Raw genomic sequence first — 21,421 nt, forward strand, 5'->3', positions numbered from 1 at the left:
TTCATCATGGGTATAAATGGCAGCAATTCTGTTGACTTCACTATAGTTGTGTCCCCAACATTTTAAATTCCTCTTTCCAGGATAAATCGTTAGGAAATCGAAGAGAATAATATTGAACAAGTGTAAAATATACACAGAAATGTGCCTGTCTGTTGGTGTGTTTTTGCAGCAGGAAAATAATATCCTTTCCTGAGGCAGTGGTTATTAACAAATGGTCATAATATATTAAGGCAGAGAGACTATACGCTGCCTAAAGTAATGGGGAGGAGCTTCCACCTAACTAACTTAAATGAAGCTTTTAGTTGAGAGCTTGTCACAAACTTTACACCATGTGAGATTTTCTGTGGTAGAGGAACAAAATTAAATAATCAGTTTATTTAAACAATAAATTATATATAAATTGTTTAAATATATATATGGCCAGGTAATTTCCTTGACATAGATGGGACCACATTTTCAGACTAGGGTACCTAAAGTTAGGCACCTAAATCTGGATTCAAGCAATTAAATATCTGAGTTGGCCCCAAAATCCCTGTTAAGATGCCTAAAATAGGTGTTTACGTGTCTAATTGTGAACGCTCACATTTGAAAATGTGGCCCCAATGTTCCATTTTGTTTCCAGGTGACGTATATAGGGAAATATAATAAGCATATTGTTTAAAGGACAGTTACATTCACTTTCCCCTCAACCCTCACATGATAGAAGGTGGGAGAGCAAGGCTGGTTATTTGACCAACATGGGCATCCTTTAACAAAAAAAAAAAAAAATTGTGGTGGCATGGGGGTTGGGCCTGGTTTAGGGCCTCTTGTGAGAACCTGTCCCTTACATAGAAATGAGCTCCATCCACTGCTCTGACATCTGCTCACATCTGGGGTAGGAGTGGTGGGCACTAACCCCCTTTTCAAAAACTTTTGGCTGTTTTGCTTGGTTGAAGCCCCTCCTGGGAGCCACTGTTTCTTCCCTCCTTTGATGCTTAACACCTGGGAGGAAGGCACTGGTTCCTACCCTGCCTTACCCTCCCATTAAGCAGATTTTTTTTTTGAAGGGGGCAGGGAGGGGGAAGGAAGAGAGTAAATGCCTGCCAGCTGCAGGGACCTTTGGAGGAGAGTCTCCCCTTTCTCATCAAGGCAGCCAAGAGACTGCCTGCTCTGCAAGCTGCCAGGAGCCTAGGCTCCTTCTTAGCTGTCATAGCTGGGAATGGGATTTTTTCCTGCTGTGAGGATGGGTACTCCCAAAGGATCCTAACGTGTCATTTTACCCCTTGAAAGGAATATAACAAAGCATTTAAATTTTAAAAATGGCTGCCATATTGGACAGTTGCTGCCCCTGATCGTCATGGCTTATGGCAATCTGAGTGTCAAGGGTAGAAAGCTGCACTTTAAAGCAATCACTCAGAACTTGCCTCTCACAATAGAAAATCTTCCAATTGCAAAGGTTAATGTGACCTGAAAAGCCCCAGTTGTTTAAGTAGTGTGTCTTGGCTCATGCATGCTTGCAGTGAATTATGAGGACCAATATATATTGCACATGAACAGGTTGTCAAAATTTACTCGTGATTTTTGGCTACTTAAATGTTTAGGTGTCCACCTTAAAGGGACCTGAGTTGTTTACAGTTCCTATAAATTGTCTCAAGTTGAGCACCTAAAATCTGAGTGCCTCCCTCCCCAAATCACTAGTCACATCTGAAAATCTTGGCCTATTTTTCTTATTCTGCCACCTAAAACTGTATTGCTAAAAAGGTGACAGTCATGATTTTTAGAAGCAATATTAAATCCTTGTGTGAGTAGCCCTTAGGTGGCCATAAGAAACGAGGTAGTGAACAAACATAACATTTGAATTAGTTAAAGAAAATGTTAAAAAGATTCTGATAACTTTCAAAATGGTTCATTGAAATCTAAAAGAGAAATGAATCATTGTTCAAATATAGAGGCTAAATTTACAGTATAAATTACAGTATAAATGTCTGGGGAAGACATCAGTTGGCTAATGTCAGCTTATTGCTCAACTGAATCCAGTTCACATCAGAACAGGTCATGGCCAAAATCAATTAGTATGAAAATGAGAGGCAATATCACAGATTTGGTAGCCAAAGGAATCCAAAGTTGTAATTTAGTTTCTCTTGGTCTCAGTGAAGCACTTGCATTCCACATCCTTTGAAAAGTTTGTCCTCTGGAATCTTTCATGGGGATTTAAAATTTTTAATTTTAGAGCTGGTTGCATTAATTAGAGAGGTTGCTGGGAAGAAAAGTGTTCCCAAACCTATATATGATTTGTGAATGTCTGCTCAGTCAACCATTGCCCGTGTGCATGTTTGATCTGCTCATCTAAATACTGGCTCTTAATCAGATAAATCAAATTATTGAATTCACACATTTTTAAAAAACGTATATTGTATTTTGGAGCAGATAAGCTGAAACAGTACATATCTATCTCTGTTATCTGCGACTAATATATTTTCAACTTATTAGTAATTGGTGAAGGAATTTTTCAGCAGGGGAAGTTCTTAACTTCCTAGTATTTGCAAGCTTCTCTTCTAGTTACTATTCTGTAATGTCACATGACAAGAAAGAAGTAGTACATGAAGCAGTTGTGCCTCTAAACTACCTCTGTTTAGAAGGTGCACAGTTCATGAATGCTTGGGTAGAGGGTTGCTCGTTCTGAATTAAGAATGAATTTGCACTTGTTTTAGGTTGCGTCAGAATATTTTATAGTAGATCTGTGATCAGTACTCCTCCCTGGCCTGCTATGGGGGCAGCAAATGCTTAAAATTTAAGGCCTAATTTTTCAGACGTGCCCACTGATTTTGGGGTATGCAGATTGGGGCACCTGGTCCACAGATTCTGAACAGGGTATCTACACGTGAGTTGGAAGGGCAGAATTTTCCCACCAGCGCCACCATAATGTCCATACCTAATGTACCCCACTGCATTGGGATTTTGTGCAGTGACTTTGCATTGTTGATAGTCAAACTCCCACCACTCTGTGGCCCGCCTCCACCTCATTCACACACTCAAGATACTGCATCAGAGTGCATGTGCATAGAACAATCCCAAGCTGAATGCCAGAATTGCGGAGTCTCATGACATTGACTCTTCACGCAGCCTGTCCCCTCTGTGTGGAAGAATCTGTGGCTCTGCTAGCTGATTCCATGATCCAGTTGTTTTTCCTGCAGTGCATTGAAAGATGCATGGTATGTCACAGCCAACTTCCCTTCGTTCTTCACCTTTCTGTGAACTCATCACTGAGGTACAACCAGACTTCCCAGATAATTCAGGAATTCCACTTGCAAATACAAATCCTTCCTTCAAGACAAATATTTTGCACATATTTCTCCTTCTCTATTTCCATTGCACGTCTTTGGGCATTAGGTATTCGAGTTAAAGGCAGAGCCATCCAATCCTTGAAAGCCCTTTACAGTCACAGCTGCACTTTTGCATCAGCTCTTTGGCAGTCATGGTAAAGAACCCGCTTCTTAATGGTAGACAGGGAAATCAGTATTTGTTTCCATATTTTAGTTTTAATTCTGTTGGCTTGTTGCGTATCTAACTGTCTATGCTTTCTCAGTTTGGATATGCTTTTTTTTGTCACTGATACAGAATCAAGTCCCAGATCTTGAATCAGTTTAACTTTCATTCCTTGCTGTACTCACATTGTCATTGATGGTTTCACTAGTTTCTCCCACTCACGTCATCAAGAATTTACCTCTCATTTTCTTTAAATTATGTATTGCAGTTTTCAGTGCATTCCTGCAAATACAAATGCAATACCATAACAAAAAGAGAAATAGGCATGCTGGGATACAGAGCACAATAATCCTATGGCCAATAAACATAAGTACAAATGAAACTATTAGTAGTTCCTTTAATATGGATTTGTAGGTTTTCTTCCATTTCGGTTTCATGTCTCAGTAGTTGACTAAAGGTAATTAAGCAGCATATTACTCTTCCAGAATTAGTCCTCGTTGCCATTGTAAGAATGTGTGTCTGCTTTAGACGTAGTTTATATTTCTTCTACTCTTAAAAAGTATGTGTTTCTGTGTGGAGGCCCTTTGTCTGTGTGAGTGGGGATTGTGAAATAGTCTCAGCTGTGTTGCTTTGGCAAGAGAACATTAATTTACAGAAAATGGGGACAAGGAATGGATGTCTAGTATTACTACAAAGAGTGATGATTTTCAGTCCCCATGAGCTTTGGTTCACACAAACCTTTTTGTGTTTCTTGTCTACCTGGTGCCTTCTTTAGTAAAGCTGTAGATGATAATTTGGTTCTTAAAGAAAGAAAATCAAATTAAAATTAAGTTTAATTTCTAATCTCTGGAGGTTACTGCGTCATTGGGTTCTGCTTTCCCACAAGCACACACCTACTGTTAAGCAGTGGGGGTGACTTAAGTAACCTTTATTTCAACCACAAATTAAATCTACATAAAGACAATTGAGGCCTGACTTTTAAAATGCAGTTGATATAATCAGTGAGTGAGACACTAACCCTTTCAGATGTGTATATTGAAGGTAAAATTATAGGTTAAAGTAGAGATATTAAAGTCCTTGAAGCAATTGCTATAAAACACAGTCATAACTGACAGGACTCTATATGGCTTTGACAGGTGAAGTGGGTGGGTGGAGTTGTGGGCACATGTACGTATATTTGCACGCACATGTGTGTATATCTATATCTCCTAAGTAACATGATGATTAGGCACTTTATAATTGCCTAGATAGATACTCATTTCTTTATTTTAATAATAATGCTTAGCACATCTATAGCAACTTCTATCTATAGATCCCAAAGTGCTCCACAAAAGTGTATATCTTTATCTCCATTTATAGATGAGGAAAACAAAGCACAGGGAGATAAGTGATAATGCCCAAGGTGATATAGCTGCTCATTGGTAGAGCCTCCTGACTCTCTGTATGGTGCCCCAACCACTGGACTATGCTTGTGAGAAAAGTATAAGTAGTTCTGAGTGTGTGAGAGACATTTGCACACAATTTATGGGGCCCAATTCTGAGAGGTGCTAAGAAACCTGATCTCCACACTGAAGTCACTCCCTGTGTTGCTTCTGTGGTTTTTGTTTTTGTTTTATCATCTCTGTTTCTATGATGTATTCTCTTCTCACTAGTCATGCTTCTTCTGTCCAGAAGACAGCATGTGCAAAAGCATACCTCAAGAAGGGGCAGAGCTTAGGAAAGGGACAACCCTTTTAAAAGAACAGGAGCCAGGATGATGGCCAGCATGTATTGAATATGTCCACTTATTTTCTGATGTCATTTCTAAAGTTGTCAAATGTTGACCTGGACATTCACTGGCTGGAAACTGGCATATTTGGTTACTTCCATTTTATGAGAAGTTGGCTAAAAACAATGTTAAGGCTTGTTTTGTCATTCCAAAAGGTTTCGGCAACAAAATATGAAATAGTGGAATCTTGGAAACTTGAGACATGAGACAAAATTCTCTTTGGTTCAGCTGATGGGTACACAGATGTAAAAATGTTCAGATTACTGGGGAACTTTTTGGTAACTTTCCCCAATTTAGAAACATCCAAATTGTCTCCAGCCTTGTTCATAGATTAATAGACTTTAAGGCCAGAAGAGACCATTAAAATCGCCTAGTCTGACATTTTGCATAATACAAGCCAAAGCACCTCACCAGTGGTTCCTGCATCAAGCCCATAGCTGCTGGTTGAGCTATAGCATATCTTTTAGAAAGACCTCCAGATTGATTTAAAGACTTTTCCCCCACAGCCAGCAAAAGAACTTCTATGCATATCACCATTCCATAGCTATCTATCAATATAAAAGTAAAAGTCAATAAGCTGTCATGCAGATGGAGTTCTTCTTTTCTCTTACACATTATTCTTTCAAGAGCTGTTGTGTCACTTAGCTTACTCCACTTTCCTGTTCTAGGAGATGAGTGATTTATAGTAGTCCAATAAGACATTTTGGGCCCAACAAATCTAGTAGGAAATGACATTCTTGTGAATCAGTACATGCAGGCTTTGAGTTGGTGAGTCCCAATGTTAGCCATAGTGGCAGCAACAAAAGGTTTTAATAAGAAGTTAATACTGAAGTGTATCTCTCCCCAAAAACTCCTATAGAACTGTCCAAAATGTATGTGGGAAGGAATGAGAGGATCTTCTATCTCTTTAATGTCTACTTTGGGTACAACAATTGAAGTTCTAACATTGTTTTGCTGACATGCTATAGGATCTTTGCTCCCAAATGTATGTAACTGTGTCATATTACCATTGCTGCTTCTTTGTAATGCACATCTAGCTTGTCTGTGTAGAATGTTGTTTTTTATTGAGCATGAGGTGTAAGTCAATGCAGAGTTTGACCATGTGTGTGTTCCAACTAAAATAATTCAGCTTCTAAACTAAACCTTTTATTTATTCATTTTTGCTTCTCCAGTATTTGCTGCTCACATACCACTAGACTGTTATGTCACTGCTTGACTGGCTAGCATTTTCAGTGCTGTTAGTGAGGGTAGAATTCACTGTAGTTAGACTTAAGTGGAGCCGAGGCCTTGTCCTGGCCCTCAGCAGAGGGTGAATATTACCCTGAAAAAAGTATGTAGACTCCTGCTAAGTCAGGATCTTTCCAAAGCCTTAACTAATGTCAGCCCCACCATCTCCTGAAACCCATTCCCTGAAAGTTGCCTTCTCACACATTGGGCCCTTTGACAGCTTCCCAGTAGCCTTTATTAAAATCTTGTGAGAACCCTTGGTGCGCATGCTGGCTCCCGTGGGAGGTGGACAGCTCAAAGTATAGCAGTGCAATTTCTGGGTCCACAGGAAAGAAACCAAAAGCATTAGGGGATTTTGCCTAATTTGCATAGAACTTATTGCTTCACTGCAGTAGGAGCTAAATCAATCGATTCAGGGGAAACACCTTCATTTTGAGGGGACTTGCATTCAGAAAAATTACTATAATTTAAAAGTTCAGCCATTCCCTTTGACTAATGATCTGTTCATTTTGACATTACGAAATAATCTTTCAGCAGACAGGCCCTCACCAGTGTCTAAGAGAAACTGAGCTCCATGGGGAGGGAACCTTGCTAATGATTATTTATATTACAACAGTGCCTAGAAGCCTCCTCCTCTGGGGCTCCCATTGTGTTCATATACACAGTAAGAGACAGACCCTGCCCTGAGGAGCCACCAGTCTAAATATATAAGACAGATGAGTGTGAGAGAGGATTTATCATCACCCCCAATTTCACAGAGTGGGAACTGAGGCACAGATAAACTAAATGATTTACCCAAGGTCACAAAAGAAATCTGGAGAAGATCCAGGAGTAGAACCTAGATCCCGATCCAGTGCTTTAACCATAAAGCATTCCTTCCTTTTGCTTTTTAAGCTGTATTGTATTGTAACCTTAAATATTTTCATTTTCCTAAAGGTGGGTCTGAACCCTGCGTAGAAATATTCGAGCAACCCAGGCAAAGAGGCATGCGTTTCAGGTACAAATGTGAGGGAAGATCAGCAGGCAGCATTCCAGGAGAACGCAGTACCGACAGCAATAAGACATATCCCTCTGTAGAGGTAATACTGTTGTTATCCGTAATTATTTTTTTCATTGCACCATGCTGCAGGTGTGCATGGGACTCTATACAGTAAATAAGTGGCCTGATTCTCCATTCTGTAATCCTGCTTTTTTGTTTGTTTTTTTCTTTCTCTATCATAACTTCACTGAAGCTGATGAAGTTACAACAACTAACATAACAGAGTGGAGAATAAGCCTCTTGGTTCCTACTCTGCAAAGCTTACAGTCTAAATTGACAGCAGTCAGACAAGCTGCAGAGGAAGGTAACAAGCCAGGGTGATGGAAGGAAGGGACACAGAGTATGCCTACTTGGTGGCTTGGGTTGTTCAGGATGGATTGGGTTTCTTCTTAGCTTTTTGTTTGTTCTGGGTACTTGCATAACTATGTTTTTTAACAATTGAGGGGGAATTAACTAGAGGACTAATTGCAGGTTCTGAGGAGGGTTTTGAAGGAGGTTGTCTGGGGTACAGGGTTTGGGAAGGGTGTGCCAGCTGCAGGATGTAGCACTGGAGAAGGCCCAGAGGTGCTTGTTGCAGATGGGAACAAAGGGAGCCTGGGGTGTGGTGAATTTGGGGGAATGTAGGGATCAAATAGATAGATACATATAACCAGTGATTCGGAGGTAGAGCTGTACAGAGCCTGGAAAACCCCAATGAGGAGTCTGAAGTTGAGGTGGAAAGGGATGCAGAGTCAATAAAACAGTCGAGAAAGGGGAGTGTTGTGGTCAGAACAGCAGGAGAAGATGATTTGGTAGCTGCATTATAGATAGATTGAATGGTAATAAGGTAGATGTCAGGAAGATAGGAGAGAAGAGATTCACAGTAGTCTAGGCAGGACATGATCAAGGCCTGGACAAGGATTTGGGCAGTAGAGATGAAAAGGAATGGATGAATTTTGGATCTGTTGTAAAGGAAACAGCCTCAGGCGTTAGCAACAGCCTGAATGTGTGGGATGAAGGAACATGAGTTTTGTGAGCCTGGGAAACGGGAAGGGTCACGGAAATATCTGCTGTGATGGAGAAGGGAGGGGAGGACTTGGGGAGGTAGATGAATTGCAGCTTTATTGTGTTGCTTTTAAGTTGATGGTGGGACATCCAGGAGTAACTGTATCAGGGCATGCGGAGGGGAGAGGTAGATGTGGGAGTCATCAATAGTTGAAACCATGAGTGGGGTTAAGATCCCATCGGGGTAATATATAAAGAGAGAAGAGGGGGCCCAAGGACAGAATCTTATGGCATACTAGCGAAGAGGAGAAAAGGGGAGACGATGGAGCCTTTAGGCAGACATTGAAGGAGTTGTCTGAGAGAGAGGTGGTGTGCCAGCTGCATAAAAGCCCCTGGAGATGAGCGAGAGTTGAAAAGGATGGTGTGTGGACAATGGGGCTGAAACAGCAGTGTGTAGCTCCACATCACAGATCAGAAGCAGTGCTATGAAATGGAACCCTGTCCCTGGAGCTCTGATTTGCCAGGGAATGAACAAACAGGAGGTGCCAGCCTCCCTCACTCTTTGACTGATTAAAGAGCTGGCAGGAAATCCCACCCTGTCTGTGTCTTGTTGGCTCTCTTGCAATTGGAGAAGGGAAAGGGACTCTGTGGGCTGCTAGAGAGGGCGTGTGGTGCTGCAGGGACATAGCAGGCTGAGTCCAGGGAGCAGCCTGAGCATGTGGCCCCTGTGACCTTGAGCAGTGCTGCACTTGAGGATCAGCCAGAGCCCGAAAGGAAGGAGGCCCCTGATCGTGTCTGAGAGAGCATGGTGGAGATGGTAGGTTTGCTGCTCAAGGTGACTGTTGCTAACAAAGCTGTGTGTGTTACCAATAGCAGTGTTAAAGTGATTTCTGGGTGATTTCCTGCATCCCAAAAGGCTGTAGGTGGGATTTCCACTCCAACGCCAGGGGTGGGAGTTTGGAACTGACTATCAGCAAAGAGAACCAGCCTCCACCATAGGTGGAAAGGTCCAGGAGGGCGAGGGTAGAGAGGAACCCTGTGGGTTTAGTGAGAGCAGTGGGGTGGAAGAGGTGAAAATCTGATTGCAAGAGTAAAGGAGAGAGTTAGCAGGGAAGGAAGTCAAAGCAGGAAGAGTTGGCTGCATGCTGAAGGGCTTAGGTGTGAAGAGGAGGTGGGGGAAAGGAGTAAGTATTTAGAGAGTTTGGGATTATTCTTAGGGTAAGCAGAGACCGTGACATATCTGAAGGCTGAGAGAAAAGAACCAGATGAGAGACGAGTGAGAGAGCACGAACGAGGAGGGAATGAGGGAGGTTTCAGAGTATTATGGAGACCAGGATCAGACAAAGGGATGGAGAAAAAGACTACAATGAATGCTTCATCCTCAGAGATGGGGTGGGGGCGGGAAGAAAATGTTGAGGGAGGAATGGAACAGTTTTGAGGCGGGGGAAGTGGAGGAGGAGAGCAAGTATCACAGTTAACGTACACCCCTTAACATATCTGTCAGATATGTTTTCAAGCTGTTACTTTCAATCAGTTTAGGCCAAACTGTGCCCTTAGATTCACCCACGTAACCCTCACTGACTTCACTGGGAGCTATCTGCCTGAGGGCAGAATTTGGCGCACATATCTGAAGCACACTGGGAGTTAGGCTCACAACTGTCCTAAAAAACCTATTGGGAGTGGGAGGTTTTGTGCAGCTCCATGCACAGTGTGCTGATCATTTTGCCAAAGGCTCAAGAGGGTCTTTTCTCTTAAAATGGTCGTATGGCTCAAAGCTGTAATGATAACGTTATAGGTCTTGTACAGCATACTTTACTTGGGAAAAATCTCCTGTTGCTTCAACAGATGGGAATCTCGCCTGTGTAAGGGTTCATACCTTTTTTGGATCAACTAATGGGCCTAATCCAACTCCCATTGAAATAATGGAAAAACTCTCATTGATTTCAGTGAGAGCTGAATCTTGCCCTTCAGTGGGAGTCCCTGTGTGGCCCTGAATGCGGAATTGGATGTATTTGTAATGAAAATTAGGCATGGTAATAAAATATACCTTGTAATGTCAGGGCAAAATGCACCCCACACAGAGTGCCTGCATGAAGCTTACGCAGCACGTTAGGCGCTTTGCACAGGGGCAAATTTAGCTTCTAGATCCTGATGCAAAGTCCATTGATCCAACATAAATACGCCCACTGACTTAGTGAGGCATTGAGTCAGGCCTATGGAGAGTTCTCTGAGTCGAGATTAGAGGGACATTGTTTTCACAACAACATGGAGTAGAAAGAATTAAAATGTAAAAGAAATCAATAGTTTGACAATGACCAGTGAATTTCTTGACTACAAACCTCTTGTAACTTAGCCAGGCTGGTTAATGATGTGATTTATTTTTCCAAATAAAAGCCTAATTCTTTCTGGACATTTCAGATATCTATATTTTGTCAGACAAATGGCTGAAATACACTATATTTTTATTTGTAATTGTTCCATCTCTGGCTTTCAATGTGAAATGAATGGTAATTTGATGAAACAGCCTCTGAATTTTCAGGAGAAAAGGATTGGTTTTCATTTCTAGTGCAACAATTAAGACAAACTGTATTCCCACTTATCCATAGGACCTTGTCAGTGTCGCCTGTCCACTGTCCAGAATTATGCAATCTTTTAGAGCGATGTGATTTAGAATTTAAGTGTATTTCTCCTTAAATTTTTGCAGGTTCTGAACTTTGATGATAAAGTGAAAGTAAGGATTACATTAGTGACAAAGAATGAGCCCTACAAGCCGCATCCTCATGACCTGGTTGGAAAAGACTGTAGGGATGGCTACTACGAAGCAGAATTTGGACGAGATCGCAGAGTCCTATCGTAAGTAGCAGTGTTGTTGAGTTTTAGACTAAAAATGTCAGTGATGTGCTGGAGAGGCTCTCAAGGGTCAACCAGGAAACCTTTGTTAAAATCCCACCACCAGACTGAAAGGACAGTTGGAATGATTTCCTTGCCAGAGCTGGAGTTCTCTCCCCTCTGTGTATTCTCCTAACCCATCCCTGGCACCCTACAAAATATTTCTGAACAGAAGTGTCTTTTTGCCTTTGGAATATGCTATTTGTTTAATACCTTATTTAGTCTCTTCCTTTCCCATCCTCCTGCCTCTGTTTCTCTTTCTTTCTTGACTTTATTTCTCTTTTTTCTTTCCTCTGCATTTCCTATTAGGCAGCTCCTAATGCCCACCTCTTGTGGGCTTGACTTCCAGCCCTTTCCCACTCTATGCACTAAAATGGTCAGCCGTGAAATAGGTAATGATGATACTTAATTTGTCATCATTAGAATCAACACTCTCTAAGGAGATTAATGGAGTTTAGGAGAGTAATAATAATTTCATAATAATTGTTTCAGGCTTTCGTAGGCTCAGGAAGACAACTCTGCATTGATTAACACAGCATTCACATTTGGAAGGTTATCTTTGCATGGAAACTTACCAAAGGCCTAGAAACTTACCTTATTTTTTAAATGAACACTTATAACACTAAATGTCATGCAGGCCCATAAATAAATCAAGCAGGCCAGGTGTTTGGAGACAGTGGATTAGAGGATCCCAGCATGGATATTTCAGCCCTTCATCATTCTAAAATACATTATTGTGTGTGTAAGATTTTGGAGAGAAGACAAATACTGAGGCCCTGTCTGTTCAGCATGGACATTAAGGCCCTGAGACTTCTGAAAATCAGGCCTCTTTCAGAAAGTACTGAGCCACCTACTCTCTGAAAATCAGGCCTCTTCAAAGTGTCTCCTATTAGGCACCCCCAAATCACCAGTTGCTTGTGAAAATCTTGGCCTAAATTTGTTGACAGATATGTACCATCATAAATGGGTTAGCTATAGCTAAAGATAGAAATAAGATGATTGAAAGGGAGAAAGTAGCTGGAAAAGAGCAGTGGGCTAAGAATTGTATCCTGTGAGACTCTGTAGAGGAGTCTCAGCAGCAATGGAGTTACCCTTTGAGCCATATTCAGCCCTGGTGTAAGTAGGCACAGCTCCAATTTAATGCTGGTATAGCTACTCATTAGGGTGTTATGAACATTTCAGTTAACTGCTGCATGCAAGGGAGTTGCTAACAAACATATGTATGCCATGTAAGATGAAGGTAAGAGCATAACCTACTGTAGGAGATATGGACTTTGGTCGTTCTTCTATAGAAGAATTCACAACTGTGTCTGTTCACTCCTTATGGTCTGTAATCTTTGGAAGTTGATTATTGCTCTTGAGAAAACAAAATGTTTACAAACTAGACTGTGCAGAGTGGGGAGGCTGGTGAGAAAATAAAACTAATACACCAGGATCCAGACTGTGATCTGTTAAACTATGGTTAGGGCCTTCTGCAGCTATCCGGGCAGGGACAGGATTTGTCCAAGAGTGACTATACTAGTGCACATGTGACTATCGCTGTGTTAAGATTTGTACTACCCTGCTTTGATAATATACTGGTTTTAATATGTCTCCCTTTATTTTCCTCTCCCTCCTTCCCCCACTTCTGTTTCCCCTGCTCCTTGTCACGCAGCTGGCACTGAAGTAGGGCCGCCTAATTTTGCTGTATATTCATAGAATCATAGAATATCAGGGTTGGAAGGGACATCAGGAGGTCATCTAGTCCAACCCCCTGCTCAAAGCAGAACCAATCCCCAATTAAATCATCCCAGCCAGGGCTTTGTCAATCCTGACCTTAAAAACTTCTAAGGAAGGAGATTCCACCACCTCCCTAGGTAATGCATTCCAGTGTTTTACCACCCTCATGGTGAAAAAGTTTATCCTAATATCCAACCTAAATCTCCTCCACTGCAACTTGAGACCATTACTCCTTGTTCTGTCATCTGCTACCACTGAGAACAGTCTAGAGCAATCCTCTTTGGAACCCCCTTTCAGGTAGTTGAAAGCAGCTATCAAATCCCCCCTCATTCTTCTCTTCCACAGACTAAACGTCCCCAGTTCCCTCAGCCTCTCCTCATAACTCATGTGTTCCAGTCCCCTAATCATTTTTGTTGCCCTCCGCTGGACTCTTCCCAATTTTTCCACATCCTTCTTGTAGTGTGGGGCCCAAAACTGGACACAGTACTCCAGATGAGGCCTCACCAGTGTCGAATAGAGGAGAATGATCACGTCCCTCGATCTGCTAGCAATGCCCCTACTTATACATCCCAAAATGCCATTGGCCTTCTTGGCAACAAGGGCACACTGTTGACTCATATCCAGCTTCTCATCCACTGTAACCCCTAGGTCCTTTTCTGCAGAACTGCTGCCGAGCCATTCGGTCCCTAGTCTGTAGCGGTGCATTGGATTCTTCCGTCCTAAGTGCAGGACTCTGAACTTCATCAGATTTCTTTTGGCCCAATCCTCCAATTTGGCTAGGTCAGTTTCTCTTTCCTGCTCCAGCCCCTCTGCTCAGCTGCAGTGATGTGGTCACTAGCCAGTCCTTTTACAGTGATACCCAAGCATATTTCAGAAAAGGGTGAGACTTTGTACGTTTTGAGTACCCGTTGGTTAAGGAGCTTTTAGTTTAAAAGTCCAGTTTGGCCCACAAGATGACTGGTACTTGATAGTTATGAATAATCTACAGCAGTAGAATAATTGCAGTCAGTTTTTATGTAGCAGATAATGTTTTTGTTATGTATTTAATTGACAACTATAATTTACAATGCTCTGATAGTACAACAGGCAGAGCCTAAAGTGCTGTGTGCTTAGGTTGCTTTCTGAGTTGGCGTCCTACTTTCTCTAACTCCCTGTCTGCAATACAAACACAACTGGTTACAACACAGTTGTGCCCCTATTTTGTAGTGTGGAGGGGACCTTAACCCTCTCTCCAAATTGTTCGAAAGTGCTGGGCTGTCAAATTGTAATTTGGGGACATGATCCAGATCTCATCTGTACCACTGAAACATGCTTTAACTGTGTTTGGGGGAACAACTGTATTCTATCCAGGTTTCCCCCAAAACAATTGCCTTTGTAGTGTAGACAAGGCCTAAAAAAATAGTCCCTATAAAACAAAATGATACAGCAATAACAGTGCAGTCTAATATTCTCTGCAAACCCTAAATACTGGAAACCAGAATTGGAACCAAAGTCATCTAATTAAATCATGAGACAGCACTGCATTTTTTTAAAAAATCAGAATTCAGTCCAGTTAGACAAACACCTGTCTGTGATGGTCTAGAATGATCATACTTAGTCCTGCCATGAGTGCAGGGGACTGGACTAGATGACCTCTCGAGGTCTCTTCCAGTCAGTCTTACGATTTTATGAAATGAGGCTTATATTAGCCCTTCAGTGAGTTAGTTCTCTAACTGCAGTATGGCCTTAGAATGTGGGTGGGGGTGGGGGAGAGAAGGGGAAGGAAGATGACTGGATTTCTGTAGAAAGGGATGGATTCAGCAGTAGCAGGATGGGACTGAGGAACTTTCAGGGCAATGTTGGCCCATCGTTGAGAGAGACAGATGGTAGTGCTACGTGATCAGGAAGTGTCTCAGGAAGTCTCCAGGCATAGCTCAGGTAAAGAGTATTTGTGGGGTTTCTAGGGAAGGGAATTGCCAGTACTTCTGGAGGCGCAGCGGAACCTGGTGGCATAACTGACTCCTGTGTTCTAGTGATATTACAGTGTGTTCAGATTCTTACTTCCTACTTCCCCACCCTGCTTTGATGATGTCATGGTTTTTCCATGTGGGAAAGAATCAAATTGTGGGGACTCCCCCCACCTCCTTTGCTGACTTGATGTAGTCATATGCAAATGAGGAGGAACTGTAGCTCTTTAGAACTTTTCCATAACTAGACGAGATTTCAAACTTTATAAAAATTAACTTCAAAATACTGTTGCAGATTTGCATTTCCGGGTGTGAGACTGTGGGCCAGCTCCTCAGCTGATGTAAATTGAAGTAGCTCCTTTTATGTCAGTTTACACCAGTTGAGACACTGGTCCTCTATATATTTTTAGCATTGCTAGGTCACTATATTCAAACTCCAGTGATAACTCTTTTTAATGTAAAAAAATATTCCCCTGTTTTATTTTATGTAAATTCTTTTCTTTTTGTCATTACCCTTATTTTGGAAATATAAAACCATCTTTTTAAAAGCTCTTTTGCCATCTTTATTTCCTACACAATTTGTTAATAAGATATATTTTTGACAAAAGATCGTACAATTTGATTCTTTACAGGGAGGATTAGAATTTAGCTTTCGAATATCTATGCCAGTGATTAAGTGAAACAGTTTTTGTTGTTGTTTTTAATCACATTGTTACATGTGCTCTAGTTTTCAGAATTTGGGCATTCAGTGTGTTAAAAAGAGAGACCTGAAAGAATCAATCTGTTCACGAATCGCAAGAAAGATCAATCCATTCAGTGGTGAGTAGCTGTTAATAAACAGTTTGAAATGCATGTTAAAGAACTTGGACAGCAAAGCGATTTAATTTGCGAGCACTTTTTATTATAATGCCCTGGCTCTTTTGATGGAGATGTATTTTAAAATATAGGCTTTTAGATACTGTCAAATCTCTTCCCTTTAGCTTCTTTATTTCCCCCCCCTCCTTCCTCACTCTCATCCTGTGATTATTCTGTTCAGTAGGTTGCTCAGAGGTGAAAGTAAGCCAGTACTGGGACCAGCTTTCCCAGATGGCAATCTAAAGCCCTGGGGTAGCAGCGGCGGGGCTCTGGCGGGGATTTAAAGGGCCCCAAAGCTCCAGCCCCCGATACTGCCCCGGCCCTTTAATCCCCACTGGAACCCTGCTGCCAAAGCCCTGGTCTCCTTTCTCAGGTAGCAAGGGTTTAAGGGTCCTGGTTTAAGGACATTGGGCTGCAGGAGGAAACTTCCCCAGGAGATCCTCCAAGTGTCCCATGAATGAGGCTCTCAAACTCTGCCAGGCATAGATTGAGTTAGACTATTAGCAGTTTCTTGCTGACACACCGCTTTAATGACAGGTTTTGTAGCTGAACTGTGAAGGGTTAACATGGCAAGGAAAATATTTAAATCAATTATTCCAGGACTTGTTGAAAAAAAAACTGTGTGGCAAACTTGAAAAAAAGTGTGTCAATACAACAATCAAGTTTCCTAATCATATTTTTGTTTCTCTACTGCTATTTTTGGAAGATACTTGGGTTTAACAGGTTACTTGCTTGCAACTACAGCTGCTGCTTGATCCCATAGTAAAAGCATAATGATGTGTTTGACATCAGAATCCATTGCCATGGCATTTTGTGATATCAGAAATCTGACTGCCTCAAATAGGTGGTGAAGACGGATTTCTAAAGGGACTGATCCTGCAAAACCTTATTCACATGAACAATACTTACTTTTGAGTGTGCATTCATCAGGCCCAGAGTGTTTGAAACAGGGTGAATAAAAATCCATTATTTAAAAAAGAAACTTTACAGAAATTAAATCAGATGTCCACACTTACATGTTGTTGTTTCTTTATTTTCTTCCCATTTTTATAGTTTTAAATTGCTGGAGTGGATATCTTGCACTTGTTGCTTTGATTAGTTTCCTCTAACTGTTAGAAGAATTCAGATTTGTACATGAAGACTTTTCTGTTCAGAAGTTTCACATTTAAAATGCCCATCTTATGCTGTAAAAGACATACCTGTGGCCTCTTTAATATCCTCACTGTGAAAACAGCACAAACAGAAACACAAAATTGAAAAGCAAGTAGCCTGTTCTATATTCACAGCTAACACCACCTTCTGATCCACTGAACTTTCCACAAGTCAAAAAAGCTGAAATGTTCTTGAAAATCCCAACCTTGATACCTAAATAAGGATTTAAATGCCTAACTTTAAGCTTTAAAAAAAAAAAAATTCCATATATGTATAAAAAAGTTCACAATGTTGTTAATGTATTGAAAGTCTAAATAACTTTTATTAACATTAAAGCAATTTTGTTTTGACGTGACAAAGACTTTGTGCCACTAAGAGGGAAGTTTTTAATACAAATAAAATGATGGGTGGAATAGCCTAACCCTTTCATTATTTCTTTTTACCAGTTAGGTCTGATTTCTGACACATCAGTTTTGGACCATTGATTTCTGGTCTACACTGCTTTTGTTTAGCAAGCATGGTCTTAACATGTCTTTGAGTTATAGTAGCAGATCTTTTTGTTTGGATTACTTCAGTTTTACTGTGTCCCTTTTGCACCTTTGCCCATCTTCACTGATTGTTATAAGTTATTGTGACATTTTTATGAACTTTCACTTCTTACTGTTAAGCTCATGATCAGGGTAGGCCTAATTATCACAACAGGGCAACACCGAAGTTATAACTCTCAAGTTAACTTTGCAATGAAGACTATATATGTATTGTGAAGAATTTGTGAAAAAATCTTTCTCAGCACAGTTTCCCAGAGGATTAGCACTGTTAGCCAGAGCGGTCCAGTGTGAGAAACCAAGAGTGCTCCATCCTCCTGGCTGCTGGGCGATGGCATGTGCATGGGCTTCCCCCCTAGAATTTGGCAAATGGATGCTGCTGAGGGCCCCCATTCACTTTAATGGTTTTGCCTAGTAAGTGGTGGATTAGTCTTGAGAACCCACTTCCTTCCCCAGTTACTAAATTAAACTTCCGCGTCGTCCCCATTTTCTCCTTTGTTCTGCCTCTCCTTGCTGCCCCTTCTTACCCGTCCTTCATTTCTTCTCTCATAGATGATCCCTCACTCACTTCACAGTAGTCACACTCTCCACAACTCCCACTCACACCCACACATCACATTCTCACAGACTCACCCACACATGACCGTCATGCTCCCCTCCCACACACCCCCATCACTCTCTCCACAACTTCCCTCTGCCAGCCACGCTCTGCAAGACCCCCTTCCCCTCCACCATGCTTTCCTACCCCAGCCACACTCTCTGAAGACCACCTCCCCTGCACTGCCCCCTCACTACCACTTTCCTCTGCTGATAGGACTGATTTACACTAAGGCTTACTAAAGTCACTGAATGAACACAAGAGTTCTCTTTAACACAGGAGAGGATCTTTAAGAGGGAACTTTCAGAACATTTTGTGAGGTGCAAAACAGCAGAAGTCTCTGCAGTGGATGTCTCAGCTATTTAAAGGAGTGATGTTCTTAAAAAAAACAACTAGAAGCAATCAGCCTAAATTCTCAAACTGAAAAATTCACTGAATGACAACCTACCAGTTTGTTTGATTAGTACTAGGTAAACCCACTGAGAAGAGCGAGACACAATCCTCACCCAATTACATTTGTTTGAGAAATCCTTTCATTCCTTCACCACCGCCACCCCCATGCATACACTCCTTCCTGTTTAATCTTATGCTGAAATTTGGACTTTTGCTTAAAGTGAAAGCTTTGCAAATTATTTGAAGTTGGGGGGGGGGGGGGTGAGTTAGTATACAAAATTGGAAGCATAAAATTATTGTTGCTAAAGGAGACGCTACGTGGCTAAACTGAGGCTTCAAAAGAGATCTAGCTGAGCTTCATTTGACAGCTGCTGGATAAGTTCCCTTGGAGATGGTTCTTCAGTTCCAGTTTTTAGGTTAGATTGAAAACAGGAAGAGAAGCTTGTCTAAAGACAGAATTGGCTACGTAGAGCAGGACACTGTGACTCAGTCATTTTTATTTCCATTCTAATTCTGCCCTTGACTTGTGTGTGACCTCATAGCTTTTCTGGGCCTCAGTTTCCTCGTCTGTAAAATGCTTTCCTACCCTTTGAAGCACTTTAATATGTGTGGAGAAGAGACAGACTTACTCATTGCTATTAATTTTAGTTTTTACTGGCTAGTTGGCTTCCTAGATGCTTTTTTGGTGATGGGCACTACATAAAATCATGAGACAGTGTGAGATGTTTCTTCCACAGGTTTGCTGTAGCGAAATCCCATTGATAGTGTATAGGGCCAAATTCTGCCTTCAGAAAGGCCAGGTATCTCTCTTCGAAGGAGCAGTTGTGACTTAACTTCACGTAGCCCTGCAGGGATGTAAAATCCTCACTTCACCACCCCTGCACACAGTGCAGGACCTACATAGGCATGTGGGGAGAGCAGGGACTGCATGCCAGGTATTTTGCTCTTGCAAGTGAGGTGAAGGGAGTAGCTGGAGCCATCTACTCCCCAACTTTGCACCAGTCTGGAGGCGAGGGCTGGAGTAAGCGGAATCTGGTAGTGGGCAATATAACTCTCAACCCCTGCTCTAAAGGGGTTTTGGAGGAATTGTCTCAGAGGAGTATCTTCGAGTCAGTCTTTTATGAGCTACTCCCAAGGCAGTGCATCTACATGCCATCCCTTACACAGGGATGAGAGTAAACACTGAGTCTAGCCCTCAATCTGTATGAACTGGCTGCATAGTGGGAATGTATGTGGCCTAGTGAGTGAAGTACAGTTTTTGATCGTTAGGACAATAGTCAAGTTGTATTTGTTAGAGAGGTAGAGGCTTAATTCTGCTCAGCAATATGTGCATACTGTGTGAGTTACTGAGGCTACAATGAGTCCCTTGATCAATTAAGCTGGTATTCTTAACACCGCCCTTTCTGCACACTTTGCATTTTATAAAATCAGCACAAGGCCTTTTGGCAGCTTGGCACTTTTGCCTCAGAAGTTTCCATGCACGTTAAGGTTAGATGCTGAGTTGCCTGCCTTTCAGTTCTAGAGTGGGTGGCTTCCACAAGTCAGCTTGATGTTCTTGCTTGGGGTGGGAGGGAGGAGTCTGCTATTTATCAGGTATGGTGACCTCTAACAAGCTGCACCTACCTCATCTATACTTCTTTTCAATATTCCAAATAACCTTTCACTTTCCCTATACAATCTCATCACAAGAGAACTTCAGTCTTTAATCCCAAAATAATTTCACCTGATAGTGTATTGGTCCTTCTGGCAGCTTTAGGCCATGTCTACACTACTACTTATGTTCACAAAACTTATGTCGCTCATTGGTGTGAAAAAACCACACACCTGATCAACATAAGTTTCGCTGGCACAAGTGCTCGTGTAAACAGCGCTGTGTTGGCGGGAGCGCTTCTCCTGCCAACATAGCTACCGGTGCTCGTTGAGGTGATTTTATTATGTTGACGGGAGAGCTGTCGTTCATCAGCGTAGAGTGACTACATGAGTGATCTTACAGTGCAGCAGCTGCATTACTGTAGACATAAAAAGAAGGGCTTGATTTTACCAGTGGGTTGGTTCACATTTATGCCAGGAACTTGGAATTACACAGTGATGAATCAGGCCCAGAATTTTTGCAGTTTAATGTTACAGAAGCAAGAAAAATGAGCTCTCCAGAGATGCATAATTCCATAGAACCCAACTCTTGGGGCTGTATTGCTAGTGAGAGAATGGCAGAGAACGTTCCTTTCTGTCTGTTTATCTTGCCCCATCACCGTAGCATCTGGGCATTTCACCCAAGTTAGTGGATTTATCCTAGCAACACCCTTGCGAGGTAGCAAAGCATTATTCTCCATTTAAGGATGGGGGCTGAGACATAGAAGGATTAGGAGTGGGATTTTCAAAGGAACATCCCAGTGTAATTTAACGGATTTATCAAAGGTCATCCAGGGAGTCTTGCAGCAGACCAGAAACTGAACCCAGTTCCCCTAAGTCCTCCCAGGCCAGGCCTGGTCTGCACTACAAAGTTTTGTCAGCATAGCTTTGTCAGTCAGGGGTATAAAAAACATACCCCCCAGTCTACATAGTTCTGTCAGCAAAAGCCTCAGTGTAGATACAGCTGTGCTGAGAAGATCTTTTGTCAGTGTAGCTAATGTTTGTGGAGGGATGGTGTTACTATGCTGACAGAAAAACTCCTGTCAGCTTACGCTGTCTCTCCACCGGGTACTCTGCCAGTTTAGCTGTACTAACAAAGCATTTGTAGTGTAGACAAGGCCTTAGGTATTCAAACTGGAAGTGTAACTTTGGGTTCAGGAGACTTACTCCTGCTAGCTCTGATTGAACTAGCTCACTAAAAATAGAGCAGCT

The 21,421-nt window shown here is 41.8% G+C and overlaps 1 protein-coding gene and 1 long non-coding RNA gene across 2 annotated transcripts in view; both read left to right on the forward strand.

The window, feature by feature from the left end:
* The window catches only part of LOC125633481 (uncharacterized), a 266,677-nt gene that overhangs the window by 128,326 nt on the left and 116,930 nt on the right, over positions 1-21,421 (forward strand). The gene's annotated exons all lie outside the window — the stretch shown is intronic.
* REL (REL proto-oncogene, NF-kB subunit) overlaps positions 1-21,421 on the forward strand; it is a 42,254-nt gene that overhangs the window by 1,258 nt on the left and 19,575 nt on the right. The window contains exons 2-4 of the mRNA XM_048842798.2: positions 7,397-7,539; positions 11,188-11,336; positions 15,765-15,856. Coding sequence (XP_048698755.1) covers positions 7,397-7,539; positions 11,188-11,336; positions 15,765-15,856 — 384 coding nt within the window. The remainder of the gene's footprint in view (positions 1-7,396; positions 7,540-11,187; positions 11,337-15,764; positions 15,857-21,421) is intronic.

This window comes from Caretta caretta, chromosome 3, assembly GCF_965140235.1.
Source record: "Caretta caretta isolate rCarCar2 chromosome 3, rCarCar1.hap1, whole genome shotgun sequence".
NCBI lineage: Eukaryota > Metazoa > Chordata > Testudines > Cheloniidae > Caretta > Caretta caretta.